Source organism: Cervus elaphus, chromosome 15 (genome assembly GCF_910594005.1).
Source record: "Cervus elaphus chromosome 15, mCerEla1.1, whole genome shotgun sequence".
In the NCBI taxonomy this organism is placed as follows: domain Eukaryota; kingdom Metazoa; phylum Chordata; class Mammalia; order Artiodactyla; family Cervidae; genus Cervus; species Cervus elaphus.
In genome coordinates this window covers 54,119,636-54,136,777 of record NC_057829.1, presented here as the reverse complement: position 1 = coordinate 54,136,777, position 17,142 = coordinate 54,119,636, and the positions used below count along the sequence as shown (strand labels likewise).

The 17,142-nt window shown below is 40.4% G+C and overlaps 1 protein-coding gene across 5 annotated transcripts in view; it reads right to left on the bottom strand.

Annotated features, from left to right (window-relative positions):
* Window positions 1–9,311: 9,311 nt before the first annotated feature.
* The window catches only part of STAMBPL1 (STAM binding protein like 1), a 49,094-nt gene continuing 41,263 nt past the window's right edge, over window positions 9,312–17,142 (bottom strand). For all 5 annotated transcript variants that reach the window (XM_043926346.1, XM_043926350.1, XM_043926349.1 and 2 more), the window contains exons 8-11: window positions 14,691–14,828; window positions 11,851–11,963; window positions 10,858–10,957; window positions 9,312–9,631 (exon numbers count right to left, since the gene is read on the bottom strand). In XM_043926346.1, the coding sequence (XP_043782281.1) occupies window positions 9,575–9,631; window positions 10,858–10,957; window positions 11,851–11,963; window positions 14,691–14,828 (408 nt within the window). In that variant the 3' untranslated portion in view covers window positions 9,312–9,574. The remainder of the gene's footprint in view (window positions 9,632–10,857; window positions 10,958–11,850; window positions 11,964–14,690; window positions 14,829–17,142) is intronic.

The following is a 17,142-nucleotide window of genomic DNA, read 5'->3' as shown; positions in this document are numbered from 1 at the left end:
ATGAGGGAGGAGTGGGTTTCTATCCATGGCAGCATCTCAGTGCAGAGAACTCAGAGCCAAAGATTGAATGCCTTTTTGATCCAGAAAATCCCCTGGTCTTCTCTGCCCTATAGCTTGACTTAATTAAATCAATACTACAAATAACAAGAGCTGGCATGTGCTGGGTCCCTGTCATGACCAGATCCTGCCAAGCCCTTAATATCAGGATCTCATTTTATCCTGCAACAGATCTATGGAGTAGATATTCTCACTGTCTTCTTACAGATGGAACAATCCGATGTCATACTACTGGCAGAGACGGGCCTTGGGTTTGATTCCAAATCTATACTCTTAGTATTTAGGCCAGCATTTCTCAAAGAACAGTTCACACAGGTCAACCTCCTCGGAGGCTCATCTTTTAAAAGATAATTATGTATTTATTTTTGGCTGTCCTGGGTCTTCGTTGCTGCATGGGCTTTTCTCTAGTTGAAGCAAGCAGGCTTCTCATTGCAGCGGCTTCTCTTGTGCCAATCCTGACTGTGAAATTGGCAGACAGATTCTTTACCGCTGAGCCGCCAGGGAAGCCGCCAAGGGCTCATTTTAAATGGGCCGATTTCTGGGAAACCCAAAGCCTGCAGAACAAGGACGTCTGGAGCTGTGGTTGGGAACTTGAGCTTTAATCAGATTTTCCTGGTGATTCTTTCGCACATCAAAACTTGAGAACCGCTGTAAAATGCTAGGATTGAAATATTCCAGTTGTAAATTTATGCTTACCAGGCAAGGCACTTCATACCCACCAAATTGGAACTTAACGATTAATATACAGATATTTGGAAACAGATCACCGTCATAATTGAGGCAAAAATCACCAACCATTTCATAGTCCCTGCGGGGTTCGGGTAAAGTGAACCAAGTTGACTGTACTGTTGTACTTCATATTTACCACCAGAGGGCGCAAGCTCTCTGCTAAAGGCAAGGGCGTCTAGAACAAACTATCTAGAAACTGGCGTGGCCAGAGGTAAAAATCAGGAAAACCAGAACCACCCGCTGAAGGTGCATTAGTGAAATGTTCTTTCTATATGAGCACCCCGAGGCAGTGCCTAAGCCTCTTCTTCCAGTCGTAGATCAGTAATTCCTCCCTTTGATTCCGCAGATGCTAATGACATGAAGGGCTGGACAGGAGAGAGTCCCTTGTTGAGCCTCACATGAATCTCCAGAGGAGGGAAACCGAGCAACAGACAGGCTCGGCTGCCTCCTGAGTCCTCTTCTCTCCCCAAACCCTAGCCCTCTTTCTGTGACCACAGATTTTCCCACAACAGGCTTATATAGCCCTTGGGGAGGACCTGGATTTTTAATAACATTTACTCACATCATGCAAGCTTTGCTGTGAGCATGTGAGCAAGAGAAAACATTATTTTTGAAAAACAAATAATTCTGTTATTTCTGAAGCATCATTTGTGTAGTCAGGCTGAGCTTGAGTGTTTTTTAGCAGGATTTCAAACAAAGAACATTCTGGAACAGAAGTTGTGATTACTGCAATGGAGGGGGCTGTCTGGGCTAACACGCTATCTACAACTAAGCTTATTCAAAAAGATAGGACAAAAAAGGAGAGAGAGAAAAGGGGATGGGAAAGCTCGGGAGATGGTTCTTCTGCATCAGAATATGAAAACCAGATGATTGTTTCATTCCTAGGAGAGCCAAGTCTATTCAGGTAGTGTTCAAAGGGCACATGCTAGAGATACAAAGAGCAAGTTTCTGCCTGGATGGAACTCACAATCTATGGAGGAAATGGACATGAAGCAAGTAGCAAAGGTGCATCGTGAGGATCACAAAGGTGGAAACACATGGGGTATGGGCTCTTATGACTTCAGGAAGGCTTCCTGAAGCTCTTATAACTTCAGGAGGTAGGGCTTCAGCAGAGGCTTCAACAGCAAGAGTTAACTAGAATAAAAGGAGGGAGGATGAGAGGGTTGAGGCTGGACAAGAGGAAGTTGAGTATACAGAGAATGTTCCAGGCACAGGCAAGAGATGGGAGAGGATGCTGCCTATGTAGAGAAGAGAAGGCAAAGAACTGAACCAACATACAGACTTTAGAAGCACATGCTGTGTGCTTAGTCGCTCAGTAGTGTCCAACTCTTTGCCACGCCATGGACTGTAGCCTGCCAGGCTCCTCTGTCCATGGGGATTCTCCAGGCAAGAATACTGGAGTGGGTTGCCATTTCCTTCTCCAGGGATATTCCAGACACAGGGATCCAACCTGCATCTCCTGCATTGGCAGGTGGATTCTTTTCTACAGATGAGACTCTGCAATAAAAATTTTACAATAAACAATTCAAGAAAAATTTAACTCTGCTTTTATTTTGTTCTTTTTTATACATCTACCTGATGGTTATAATCAAAGGACTTAGAGCACAGATAATATCTTAGTGGATCCCAAAATCTAGTGCTGTGTCTTTTAACAACTAATCCCTGCCATGAAATTAAAAGCCACTTGCTCCTTGGAAGAATGTGCTTGTATGCTCAGTCGCTCAGTCATGTCCAGCTCTTTGTGACCCCATGGACTGTAGCCCGCCAGGCTCCTCGGTCCATGAGAATTCTCCAGGCAAGAATACTGGAGTGGGTTGCCATGCCCTCCTCTAGGACATCTTCCCAACCCAGGGACTGAACTGCAGGCAGATTCTTTACCATCTGAGCTACCAGGGAGTACAATTTTCCAAAGTAAAGTTCATAACATTTTCTCTATGAAATGTCTGTCTTGAGATTAGACACTGATTACAGGCAATTAAGGCAAGGTTGAAGTGAGAGCTTTGGTATCTGTGATTTATTTCCCATTCCTGAGCATTTCCTCTTACAGGTTAATTCAATTCATTTCAATTTCAGAAATGTATCTGGGAAATGAACACACTAATACCTCACTCTAATTTGTTCCTGATGACTTCAGCTATTCCAGGCCGTTCTTCTTATGGTAACTTCATGAGACAGAAGGAATAGAAATGACTACCACTTACCTGCTTGTTCTTGTAACATGCTGTCTTCCAGGAAAACAGATGCTGAAACAGGCTCCTCTGTAGGGTAGTTAAAGACAGTTTTCAATTGCCTAACACTCAGGGGTGCTTAGGCAGGTTTTCCATCATTGGAGAAAAAGCATTGTTGTTGTTTAGTCACTCGGTCGTGTCCGACTCTGTGAGCCCGTGGACGCAGCACGCCAGGCTTCCTTGTCCTTCCCTATCTCCCAGGGTTTGCTCAAACTCATGTCCACTGAGTCGTTGAGTCACACTGTAAAAAACCATTGCAGTCACACCAAAAGATGTCCTTTTCATATTTCATATTCTTCTTAGATTGTGTCTTCTATTTCTTTCCCTCCACATGCAGCTTTGAACCTTATTCCTTGGTCCTTTCATTGAATCACTTCTCTCCAATCCCCTCGATCTCTGCTTTCAATTTTGCATCTGCTACAACAAAACACCATAAGAAATGGCCTAAAATCACTTACTTCAACCTTCCTTTATGAAGTGGCTTCACCTACTCAGACCAAAATACATTAAGCAGGTGAATCATATCCTCCAAATTTACAACCGGCCCTCATTCTTAAAAGCAGAAAAAGTTATGATTTCAGATGGATGCTCTGATGTAATCTTCTCCTTTGTGAATGTTTGTGAAAGTGAAAGTGTTAGTCACTCAGTTGTGTCCGACTCTTTATGACCCCCTGGACTGTAAGCCCACCAGGCTCCTCTGTTCATGGAATTCTCCAGGCCAGAACACTGGAGTGGGTTGCCATTTCTTTCTCCAGGGGATCTTCCCGACCCAGGGATTGAACCCAGGTCTCCCGCATTGCAGGCAGACTCTTTACCAACTGAGCCACCAGGGAAGCCTGTGAATGTATAAACCAATGCACTGGATGAAAAGCAAAAGTAGTATTTTAGAGCGCTGTTACTGTGACTCTGGTTGGTTGTTTACCCTTCTGCATTTCTAATCCTATGCAGTCCAGAGTTGACCGTCCTTGATAAAACAAAAATCTGCTTCTGAACTTAGTTCTAGTGAACATGGTAAGGGCCCGGGACTAGTCACCCACAACAATAAGAGTGTGATAAGACTGGATTCTAGACAATTCAGATACCTTTACCACTTCTGCTTTTATTATTAAGTTGACTTAGAATTAATAGTGTTATTGCTCTGTCAAAACTACAGTGAGATACCACATCACACCTACTAGGATGGTTATAATAATAAAAAATTAGGTGTTGGCAAGGTGAAGAAATTGGAATCCTTGAACATTGTTGGTGGGAATATAAAATGTTTTAGCTGCTGTGGAAAAGGTAAGCATAGAATTACGTGATCCTGCAATTCTACCACTAAATATGTACCCAAAAGAATTGAAAACATACACTGAAACAAGTGCAAACACACACAGGCTAGTAGCAGCCCCTGATACCCTGATACAACAGCCAAAATGTAGAAACAACCCACACGTCCACAGATGGATGAATGAAAAGGAATGAGAGGGAATGCATTGATACGTTACAACATGAATGGACCTTTAAAATGTTACACTAAGGGAAAGAAGCCAGACACCAAAGTTCACATATTGTATGATTTCAGTTATGTGAAATCTCTACAATATATGAATTTGCAGAATCAGAATGCAGATTGGTGATTGCCAGAGGTTGGGGGAGGGGCATGGGGATAAATGGCTTAATGGGTGAGGAGTTTCACTTTGCAGAGATGGAAATGTTTTGGAACTAGACAGAGGTGATGATTGTACAACTCTGTGAATATACTGTGATAGACTTGTTCACTTTAAAATGGTTAATTTTGTGTTATGTGGATTTCACCTCAATAAATTTCTTTTTAATAAAAAAGAAAATATAATATATTGCCCTGGGGAAAAAAAAACCAAAACAGTGACAAGTATAAAGTTTTATTGCTGAAAGAAACCTGAAAAATCAGTTAATTCAGACACTTCATTTTTACAGGTAAAGAACCCTTGCCTAAAATCAAGAACAGAGTAAATGTCTTTCAGTTGTTTGTTTTCCTTGCACATTAGCTTTCTATTAGGAGGAAACATAATGAAGCTTATCTTTTGCACAATCTATAAATGCTTTTTTTCTTGAAAAACTGGAGAGAAATTTTAAATATTCTCTTCAGATTCAAGAATACAGATTCACTACCCATTACACTGGTACATCTGGAACACACGCATTCAATGACTAATTTGAGTAAACTAGTTTTTCATATCAACTCTTGTTAACTTGATGCAAATAAATAGTTAATCCTCCTTGATAGAAGTGAGACAAGACAAAACTAAACTAATTCTCTTCATTTGGTTTTAGAATATCTTTTGGTCTAGATAATGCCCAAGACATTCACTTCAAACAAATTAAGAAAAGTCAGTCTCCAGTATTCTAATTCTACCCTCTCTCCCCCAGGGTCCTTTGCTATTTTCCTGGTTTTTCTCTCTTTCATCCTCTGCATTTCCCAAACCCAACTAAACTACTGTTTTTGTCAACTGCCCCCAAGAAAAATACACTCTTGCCTGGTGAAGAGCCAAGATACTAAAAAAGGAAACAAGTTTCTTAAAAAAACAAAAAACAGAAGAGTTCTTTGGTTGTCTTATCATATCTTAACCAACAATCACATGGTTGTCTTCACAATAAGTCACAAGTTAAAGCCTTCCAAGAATAAGCAGTTAAAAGTTTACCTTTCTTCTTTTATCTTTGCCAAAGACATGACCTTTCTCAAGCATCCTTTTCACAGAAGACATTTGCTTGCTAGGAAATTCTGCAAGACATGCTGGAAGAGAAACATCTGCTTTCCACATTCCGGACAACTGTAGTTGCTTTTGCAACAGAAACTTCAGTTTAAATCCAAGCATTGTAACAAGGCAGTTGCCAGCATGACCAAGTGGCTGCAGCAAAGGATGAATTGGGGAGAAGAATACTGAGCCAATTCTAGGGTGTGGCCGTAACTGACATTTTATAGCAAATATAAAGCCATTTTCCCCACAACAAAATTCTACTAAAAAGAAACCAGAAGTAACTTCAGTAGCAGAGAAGGCAATGGCACCCCACTCCAGTACTCTTGCCGGGAAAATCCCATGGACGGAGGAGCCTGGTGGGCTGCAGTCCATGGGGTCGCTGGGAGTCGGACACGAGTGAGCAGCTTCACTTTCACTTTTCACTTTCATTCATTGGAGAAGGAAATGGCAACCCACTCCAGTGTTCTTGCCTGGAGAATCCCAGGGACGGGGGAGCCTGGTGGGCTGCCGTCTATGGGGTCGCACAGAGTCGGATATGACTGAAGCGACTTAGCAGCAGTAGCAGCTGGTGGTTGAGAGGGTAAAGAATCTGCCTATAAAGGAGGGGACCCAGGTTTGATCCCTGGGTCAGGAAGATCCCCTGGAGCAGGAAAAGGCTACCCATTCCAGTATACTTGCCCGGGAAATTCCATGGACAGAGAAGCCTGGCAGGCTATGGTTCATGCAGTCTCAAAGAGGTGGACCCCACTGAGAGACCAAGTGTGTGTGCGTGGACACATACACACACACACACGTTGACTATAGGACATGTGTTGACTATAGACAATACTTAACTTCCAAATAGTCACATTGGATTAGGGTCCCCTCTAGTGGCCAAATTTTAACTTACTTAACCTCTCTGGAGGTTCTATCTCCAAATACAGTCACATCCTAAAGTATTGGGGGTTTATGATTTCAACATACAATTTCTAGGGGGACACAACTAAGCCCATAACAAGTACATATCAGGTGCCAGGCACTGAATACAAACAGTAGCATTAAACACTGAAGAAAATTCTCAATATTCTGAAATGACCTATATGGGAAAAGAAGCTAAAAACCAGTGGCTACATGTTTATGTGTTAATATAATAGTACAACTGATACACTTTATGACAGAAACCAACACAAAGTTGTAAATCAACTATACTCCAATAAAAGGTGTAATTGGTTCTTTTTTCTACAGAAGCACCAATCTGAAAAGAAATGAACTATCTTTGCCTTTGATAGAAATGAACTATCTTCTCCTTTGAAGGTTCAGTTCAGTTCAGTTCAGTCGCTCAGTCGTGTCCGACTCTTTGCGACCCCATGAATCACAGCACGCCAGGCCTCACTTCCCTGAGTGTGCTCAAACTCATGTCCATCGAGTCGGTGATGCAAGGAGGTGGCAAATGCGGTTCTGGAGTGGATTAATTTTCAAAATAGTGAGTTGCACCGCCTGCTGGGAACGAGCTCTGCCAGAGGAAGCACTTTCAGGGAACATCCACGGTCGGGTCGCACCCACCCACACAGGCTCACACTCACACTCAGGAGAAGCTCCAGGGTGACTCACGTGGGTCCTGCTTCAGTCAGCCCAGCCCTCAGGGGTGCGGCCACATGTCTGATGACTCCTCTTTCAGACAGAGACTCTTCCAGGCAGAGCAAGTCACAGGATTGCTGCCTTCAGCTCTGGGACAAGGTTCTCCCGGCAAATCTGGCTAGTTGGGTTTGCATCCAGCAATAAAGAAAACCACACACCCTTGAAGGGCAACTTTTCAAAATTCGTTTCAAGCCTGACATTTCACGTCTCCTTGCAAGGAAATAAAAATGCCAAGAATGCCCCACTCCTTAGGAGACATAATCTTTTTAATGAAAAATGAGTTGTCTAATTTGCTATTCAGAAGGGATATAATTGGCTCTGCATGGCCATAGTAGCTCTTTCTATTCTCTCCAGAAAGCTAAGAAGCTAAATGTTCTGGGCTTTCAGTTGAGTTCTTTCTATCTCTAGGCACCATTTCATGGCGATAGTTTTTTCATCAGATGTTTCTCATCTCACAGCCTCGTGATCTGTTACTCTGTCTTTGGTTTCTGCTCTGAGGATATCATTCATTTCTCAATTTTGCCTAGTCCTAAGAGTTATTTTTACTTGAATAATCTTTTCCTGTGATCAAGTACGTCAGGATCACACTGTCCTTAAATTCTAGGACGCTGAGGACAGCATCACGCAGGGGAAAGTGGGTTGTTCGTGGAGCAGGTTCACAGAGGTAATTTGCCCCTAGCTGACAGAGACTATAGACTCAAGTCTCGGTGCCTTGAGCAGGCAAAGATCTGCTTCTGGGGTCTGGAAACTGAACTTTCCAAGCCTACAAGTTGTCATAGGCAGAAACAAGCCACTGAGCTGCCCACAGTGAATGAGAACTGGAGGAGAAGCTGACTGCCATGATACCTGTATTAGGGAGCAGACAAAAGGAGGAGGGGTGTTATTTCATCTAAGCACAGAGTGTAGGGAGGATTCCTCCAAGGATTACAGAAATCCTTGCACTGAAAAGTGGATGCTTGTACATGCAGACAAGAGCATTTAGGATACAATGCCAGGAGGAAGGTAAAATTTGGGAAAGCTGTGGTTGACAGGCAAGACTTTGAAAAGAGAGATTAGATCAGGTTAGCTTGACTTCCTTTCTTCTCTCTTTCTTTTGGGCTAAATTTTCTCATAATGTTTCCACTCTTAGGGTTTTCCTACCAATTCAACTTGTCAACACACTCCATCAGTCCCTCTTTCCTTCTATTAATCCATTATCTTTCAATCCAGGTAAACGCCTTTACTATCCAGGTACCAGTCACAAATCCCATTCTAAGCCTACTATATTCATGATACCCTATTCAGTTTGAACATATTTTTCTTCCTATCCCTGTGCCTTGGTTTATGTAGACATGTTTAATTACAAATGTTCTTTCCAAATGATTTTATTTCTTCCTTTTGTTTGAGAATTACCAGGATTTCCTATGCCTCATTTGTTCTCCCTGTCACCCCACTGACTTTCACAGAAATAGGTTTTACGCTTCCATCTGAGCCTTTTTTCATTCCTCTCTCAAGTGTCTCTGCTCTTAGTCCTCTAAATCAAGTTCATGAATCACAGGTTATCTCAGGCCCTCTGACACTGACCCCTGGACAGTAGCTCAGACTCTGGCCTCCCACACTAAGACTGACTGCAGACTCTGAGCCAGGATTCCCTGGCCCTGAAAATCACAGGATGGACTCAACTGTCTGCAGCTGTATTTCTTCTCACACTCGTCCTGACCACCCACAGGGAGAAGTTGCAGAAACAGATGGCCTGTCTTAGAGATCACCTGGTACTCAGAATTTCTTGTGTGGAACTGCATTTTATGGGGGAAAAAAAAAAAGCAAAACATCTGAAGCTCTGAAAACTCATGCAGAGATCTCTCAAAATACCAGACAGTATAACTTTTAAAAACTATGAATCACTATGTTGTACACCTGAAACTTATATAATACTATACATCAACTATACATCCAAAAAATAAGTTTAAAACCAGACATGTTGTTTGCAGCACAATTTATTATGTGGTCATAGTATTCAGGCACATTAATAGGTACTGACAACTCCACTGTAACCTCTTTTAAGACAAAGCAACCCAAAAATAAAGCGTCAAAATGTGCAAAAGTAATAAATATCAAACTCTCTGATCTAAAATGTATAAATATAAAATATCAGTCATTTCTGGAAACATCTTAAGAAAATCCGGCAACCACGGGTCCATGGATAAGTGTCTGGCATGGAGGGTGCTAATATTCTGAACGTTATCACCTCAGATCCAGCACAATTATCTTCATGTCTTTCACCAACACATGTCTGCATACCTAGGAAAGAAAGACCGGCTTTAGTTCATAATGTTTAACATGATTCTCTCTAGAGGAGGAGCATGAATTTCCTGATTTAAAAATGTTCCTAATTTTGAAAAATATTTCCACTCAGAACAAACATAATCATATATACTCATTTTCAACAGTAAGGAAATATTTACAGAAGGTGCCAAGTAAATAAATCCTAACTTCAAAATCATGTTTCTCTGATGTCTCAGACAGGGAACGGCCAAGCAAACAGAAAAAGATGTATTCAGATAATGTTACTCTGGAGTTACACGAAGCTTATCAAAAAACAGGATTACAGTTTTCATTGAACTATTATGAAAAACTAATATGGTTGTATCAAGCAGAAATAATTCAAGACACATTAAATCTCATTTTCTTTAATAACTGTTTGCTTTTGGGGACTCCAAAGAAAACTATAATTGTTTAAATATATATAGACACACATATATATAGTGATGGAAAGGAAACTTTATATGTAATCAACTCTGCTACATAAATACTCTTTTTTTGTAAATAAAATAATAATGACAAAACATCAGAAGGAAATACAAAGATTTTGATTAAGTTTTTGAGATAAGAAAATTCTAAACTAAGCAATAAAGGGTTTTATCCTATATCATATTGCTACTATTTCCCTCTTAAAAAACAGAGGCTTATTTGTTTTATAACAAGATTCATACCTTTTAATCTTCATCTATTTCACCCTGCAAACCCCCTACCCTCTGTCAACCACCCATTTGTTCTCTGTATCTATTACTCTGTTTTATTTCTGCTTTTCAGACTCCACATATAAGTGAAATCATATGGTATTTGTCTTTCTCTGTATGACTTAGTTCACTTAGCATAATACCCTATAGATTCATCCATGTTGTTGCAAATGACAAGATTTTATTTTTTTATGACTGAATAATATTTCACTGTGTGCATGTGTTTGTGTGTGTGTGTATGTACATATACAACATCACATCTTTTTAAGCCACAGGGGTGTAATATACAGCATAAGGAATATGGTCAATAATATTGTAATAACTTAGTATGGGGACAGATGGTACTAGACTTACCCTGGTGATCATTTCATAAAGTATGAAAATGTTACTATATTGTACAACTGAAACTAACATATTACATCAGCTATATTTCAACTTTTAAAAAAAGGAAGGGGTGAAAAATAAATGCTGTGTACAGAAAATAATCAACATTGTCTATCTACTCACACTGAACAGCCTGGGGTCCTTGGTGTGTGGATGAAAGCCCTTCTTTTTACAAGCAGAAACCTCAAGCATGCCAGCGTCAGTGAGCCTGAAGATGCCGGTGCTAAATTTTAGGGAAAAAAGGTACAGAAATTAAGGGCTTTGCAGATGTTTTATTTGAATGGCACATGCATACATATTCCTCAAATGGAATGGAGAAAGAAACTACAAACTACAACCTTTACAGTTTTTTTTTTTTTCAGATCAATATTGTGCTGGTGGCCTAGAGGAAGACCGGAGAGACCAATGCTAATGCCAAGCTCTGGAAGGACGGTAACGGGGCAGTAACTATCATAAACTATCATAAACTAACATAAACTATCATCTAGGTTCGCCTTCACGTTTATCTGTGATGGGCAGGTATCAGGGATCTGACAAGACTGAGGCTCACAGTGGTTGCTAATCAAGCTGGGATTCCAATGACTGACTCCTCTGCTCATAACTGTGCTGCAATAATCATTGTCCCCAAGACTTAAGAAGATTTTGGAGATGATTAAGCTAAATCTGGAAATTCTCTTTCTTTCTTTTTTTATTGACCACTCTGTGTGGCAAGAGGATCTTAGTTCCCTGACCAGGGATCGAACTCATGCTCCCACGAATGGAAGTGTGGAGTCCTAACCACTGGGCCACCAGGGAATTCCCTGAGCTGGACATCTTCTCACAGAAGAAATCATACAACAGAACTAAGATCCCAAATGGCAACCTGAAACAACATCTGGTTTATCCACTTCAAGGTCACATTAACTAAAGAAAGAATTCCATGGTAATTCTACCATGGAAAGGATCTTAGAAAGCAAAAGACTGCAGAGCTACACATATTTGGAAGCCAGAAGGAACCAATCTCTTTTTCCCTAAGGGCATGGTGTACCTGCTTATCCAAGGACTTCAACCTGGTGTGTGGACACACCCAGCAGCCCCAGATGAAACCTGACTTAAACCCTCTCAAGTTACACTTACTCTTTATGCTTTGGTGAACAGACGATGGCAATGGCCTCTGGCAACATGAGCTGATAGGAACAGTGAGTGTGGAGATCAACACTGGATAAGAATGCTGTTTGGGTTGGATGTGTCTATAAAAAGAAAAGAAGACAATCTTACTGAACAAGCAACAGATAAGTCTTAGCCAAAACCAGAGCCCATTCCAAGAAAAAACTCTAGCTATTTGCTCTTTCTTTTTTACCACCATGAATCAAATAAGGATTTTGAAAAATGTCTTACTGACATAATCCTTCCCTTCATACATCTATGGAATAACTATGACTTTGAAAAGAGACTCTCGGGAGTGTTTATGTACTTTCTGCTTATTGGGAAAGATAAAACTGGAGATTTGCCAGAGGCTTTAAATAGATCCTCATTTAATCATTGCAACTAATCTGGGAGATACTTATTATTAACATCTCAGTTTTATCTATAAAGATTCTGAGGCTCCTTTAAGTAACTTGTCTGCAAGGGAAAAGAACCTCGACTGCAAGATACTTAAGATATGAAACTGTGGACACAGAAGGAAAATTCTTGCTCAATATATATCCCACTATGCTGGTGTCCTTTCATGGATCTCTGCCCCCTACAATAAGAGAAAGGAATTCTTGGAGCTGTTGAAGATGTTTGGCACTCATCTTGCATGATGAGAAGAAAGGGGAGATTATAAATTAAAAGAACTATCTTCTGGGTTTTGGCTATATATGGAAGTGTTTATGAGAGGCAAATCAGAAGTCTATATTTGACTACGAAAAATACATGCATTCATAATGATTTTTAAATTCACAATAAACTCCAACCACATTCAAAAAGGAATGTGACCACTTAAATCACGAATCCAAGGTTGTATTCATGCTGGGTCCTGGCTTCCTCACTTACTAGTTGTATGACACTGCGAAAATTCTTTAACATCTTCATACCTATGTCATCAGTTGTAAAATAACGATAATAATAATTTTCTTCATGGGATTACTATGAAAATTAAATGAGACAACCAATGTAAAATTCATAGAACAGTGCCCAGTACACAGAAAGGTATCAAAATCATTAGCTGTTATGATTGTTGTTATTGCCATTATAGTTATTTTAATATTGTTATTATTAACTCAAGGGCACAGACCCATACAAATCACTTCATGTCTTTGCATATAACTATGCTCTTTCGAAGAAATGTGAGATTTAAAAACTCCTCTCTATTTAACAGAATGAAAGTAAAATCCATTGATATCTATTTACAGAGAGATACATGTTGTGCAAGGAAAAAATAACTCTTGCTCTGCAAAGACCTAGATCAACTGAAGAACAGAAATGATCTTAACTTTTAAACCCAAATCTTTTTTTTTTTTGGCTGCAGTGGGTCTTCCTTGCTGCACGCGGGCTTTCATTCACTGTCACGTGCAGGCTTCTCATTGTGGTGGCTTCTCTTTTTGGGGAACACGGGCTCCAGGCCTGAGGGATTCAGCAGTTGCGGCCCTCAGGCTCAGCAGTCACAGTTCACGGGATCTGGAGCTTGGACTCAGCAGCTGTGCTGCACAGGCTCAGTTACTTGACAGCCTGTGGGATCTTCCCAGACCAGGGATTGAACCCAGGTCCCCTTCATTGGCAGGCAAATTTTATCCACTGTACTACCGGGGAAGTCCTAAATCCCAAGTCTTTAGTGAAGGCATGAGGGAAGGCAGTCAGTAGCCCCAGTGGATCAATGAGGGAACCTGGAAACAGGAGGCTAGGAGTCCTGACCAAGGGCACATAGTAATTTCCATGTGATGACAGGACTGCCGTCTCCTCTGCTCTCCTGAATTACAGAACACCGGAAGCTTGGTGACTGTCTGTCTGTATGTGTATGTTGAGGTGTGTGTGTGTAGATATGGATATGTGTCTTTCCACGACTAAATACTTCTCTATAAAGCAAGCAAAATAAAAGGTGTCTCCTTCTCAGTCTTCGGTGAGACGACTTGTTCCTACCCCAGGCCCAGTGTGAGACTGGATGGAAAAATGTTCACCAAATAGGGAAACCATGGATAGCAAAAGTACTGTATCATCACCAATAGCAATCGCTTCAATATTCTGGGTCCCTAGAAGAAAATGTGTTGAGAAATTCACTGACATATGACGTCCATTAATATGTCCCTATTTTATGGAAGAAAAGCTGATGCTGAGATTGCTTAAATCACTTGCCAACATTCCTACAGCGAATTCTTAGCAGAGCTGATATTTAATCTCATGTCTTTTGATTTATAAGCCCTGTCCTACTTCTATGGTGGCTTGGTAAATGTTTGAACACAAATTTTTGGTCCCACTCCGTGGCTATATATGCAACGGCACAAATATCTGTGGCCTGTAGGGGAGGTATTTATACAATGGAGTGTATGGTCCCTATTTGACAAGTACAAACATTGTTTAAAAGAAACACTTTCAGAAATTTTCTTAATCTACTTTAGACCCATAACCAATGGAAAAGGAATATTAATAACTGTCTAATCACATTAGACAGATAAAAATCTGCCTAGGCCTCCATTAAACTATATAAAATCATTAAGACAAGCCAACCTGACTTCCAAAAGTTTCTCTTTTAACTTGGAATGGTAGGAAAAAAAGCATACTTATAATAGGCCTCTCCAAATCCAGATCTGACAGATTTAGACACTGCCTCACATTGAAGAAAATGCTTTAATATGATGACATTTATTACACTTGGAAAAATTAAAAATAATAAATTATTTCAATTAAGCTGAAATTCCTCCAGGAGGAAAAAAGCCTTACACACACACACACACACACACACACCAACAACAACCTAAAACCCAAAAGGTCGAACATACATGGATCCACCCCAGAGTGAGGAGATCATGTTGATCCTGAACACTGAATAATTCTTCCACATTCTCCACGTCACAATAGTCTGGGCCCGCAGACTGCTTTGGCACTATTAGATGGGTAATAGTAAATTCATTATGTGTCTGAAAAACAAAGAGCAAAGAGAATAATAAACACCTGACAGAAAAAAATAAAAAGCCTGAGGAGGAACTGTAATGTTTTAATAAGACTAGAAGGTACCCACCACTTACATCATCCTCCTCCCACCCACATCACAATTCAAAAACAAAGGCCCAGACTTGAAAATGGATCATTTACCAAAAACTTTGAGAGTCAATTGTTTGGCACTTGAAACCCATTTTCACAACAGAAAGATGTATCATAAATAGGAATCAGTATCCTGGGCTGGTCTCTGGAAGTTTAGATAGTAAGTAAAACGCTGCATTAGAACTGCCATAGAAAAATCAGAATAAAATAGCAGCAGGTTTCTCTGGAAGGGGAGATGGTCATTAAATAATTTTGTGGTTTTATTGAAGGACAATTTCTAATGGTTTGTGAAGGTTGATGGTCTTTCTTATTATTTAATTTCACCTGAAGACTTACGACTTTCTTTTACTATTGGAGGGAGGGATTCACGGGGATTTTCCATAATTAAGACACTGTTTTGGAGAGGCAATTAGATAAAGGGGAAAGAAAATAATCTTTTATCCCTTTGTTGTTGTTCAGTCACTAAATCACGTCCGACTCTTTGCGACCCCATGGACTGTGGCACTCCAGGCCTCCCTATCCTTCACTATCTCTCACAGTTTGCTCAAACTCATGTCCATTGAGTCGGTGATGCCATCCAAATATCTCATCCTCTGTGACCCCTTTTCCCTATTTTATCCCCTTAGGTAAAAGATAAAGAGTTGAAAGGAAGAGGGTTGTAGTGATAGGATCCTCAGGTAAGAGATGTTTGTTCAGTGAGGAGCTATCCCTCCTTGGACAACACCATCCTGTCTTTTCTCTCAGGACACTTCTGCAAACTGGGCACTGTTCCTCTGGCTTTGATTATAACACTTCCCTTCACCCCAGCCCCTCCTTTCATGGCTAACTTTATGTATTCTAAACATATGTAATGTAAACATCACCTTTCAAGGGAAGCCCTTCTTTTTTAAAAAAAAATTTTGAAATCATTTATTTATTTTAATTTGGCTGCACTGGGTCTTGGTTGCTGCATGTGGGATCTAAGTCCTTCTCCAGGGATCGAACCCAGGCCCCCTGCATTGGGAGTGCAGAGTCTTAGCCACTGGACCACCAGGGAAGTCCCAAGGGAAGTTCTTCTTGACTTTCCCCCATACACTTTCCCACAATACCCTACACTTCCACTGAGAGCACTCAGCTCCAATTATAATTAATCATCTGTCTGGTTCTTTATAAGCATCATATAGGTATCACGTGGCAAGACTGTGGCTGTTACAGGCTTCTGAATGCCAACACCTAGGGCAGGGCCTGTGAATATTTGTTTGATGAAGGGGTGAATGAAGAATGAAAGAATCAATCAAACTAAGTACAACATGTGGTCTTGGGGAAGACGCATCCATAGCATACTGCCCCCCTGCAGGGCAAAGAAGGCAGCTGTGGGGAGGAAATGACAGGTTATTCTGTGCTTATCTTCTCTGCTTCCTCTGCCCTGGAGGAAACCATGAGGACACAGCACTGGAATACAGTTGGAGAATGTGTGTTGAATGAAACATATCATTAAATAACAGTCCTCAAGTAAATGTTTAGGAATGAAAATGTGCCTGGATTCAGAAATATAAACTGATACACCAAAGAGAGTATATCTTTCTTGAAGTAGAAAACTAAATGCATCTTCTCTCTTTTATCTCCTTCTGGTTTGACATTGTCTTTCATCACTTATTTCTGATAAAATCTCCCAAACTTAAATATGACCAGTGCTATGTGATTGCGGTTTGCTGAAACTACTGCTTTAAAGAAAACAACACCCCCCTAGCTTTATTCTTCACATATCTGAAAAAGGGTGGCAAGATTATCACTGCCACAGATACAAGCAAGTTGAGTTAATTATAGGAATGCATGCCAAACTAACAATTGCAAGGGAAATCTGATTTAGAAAACTAGACAGTTCTGGAAATCTGAAAACTCCCCTTTATCTAAACAAAGACTTAATTTACAGTGTGATTAGTTCTTTACGGCAAACTTGATAGCCTCCCTGAGATTTTTTTATTTTATTTATTTTTTATTTTTTTTATTAGTTGGAGGCTAATTACTTCACAACATTTCACTCCCTGGGATTTTGCAATCCATTTTCTAGAAGGATAATTCCATTAATGACAGTGGTTTTATCACATTAATCTATATACAGGTTATTTCATAATGACACTGAGGATGTTTTTGTTCTGCTCAGCTTATCACAAGAAACCCAGTTCTACTGACAATATCCTGTGCAGAGAA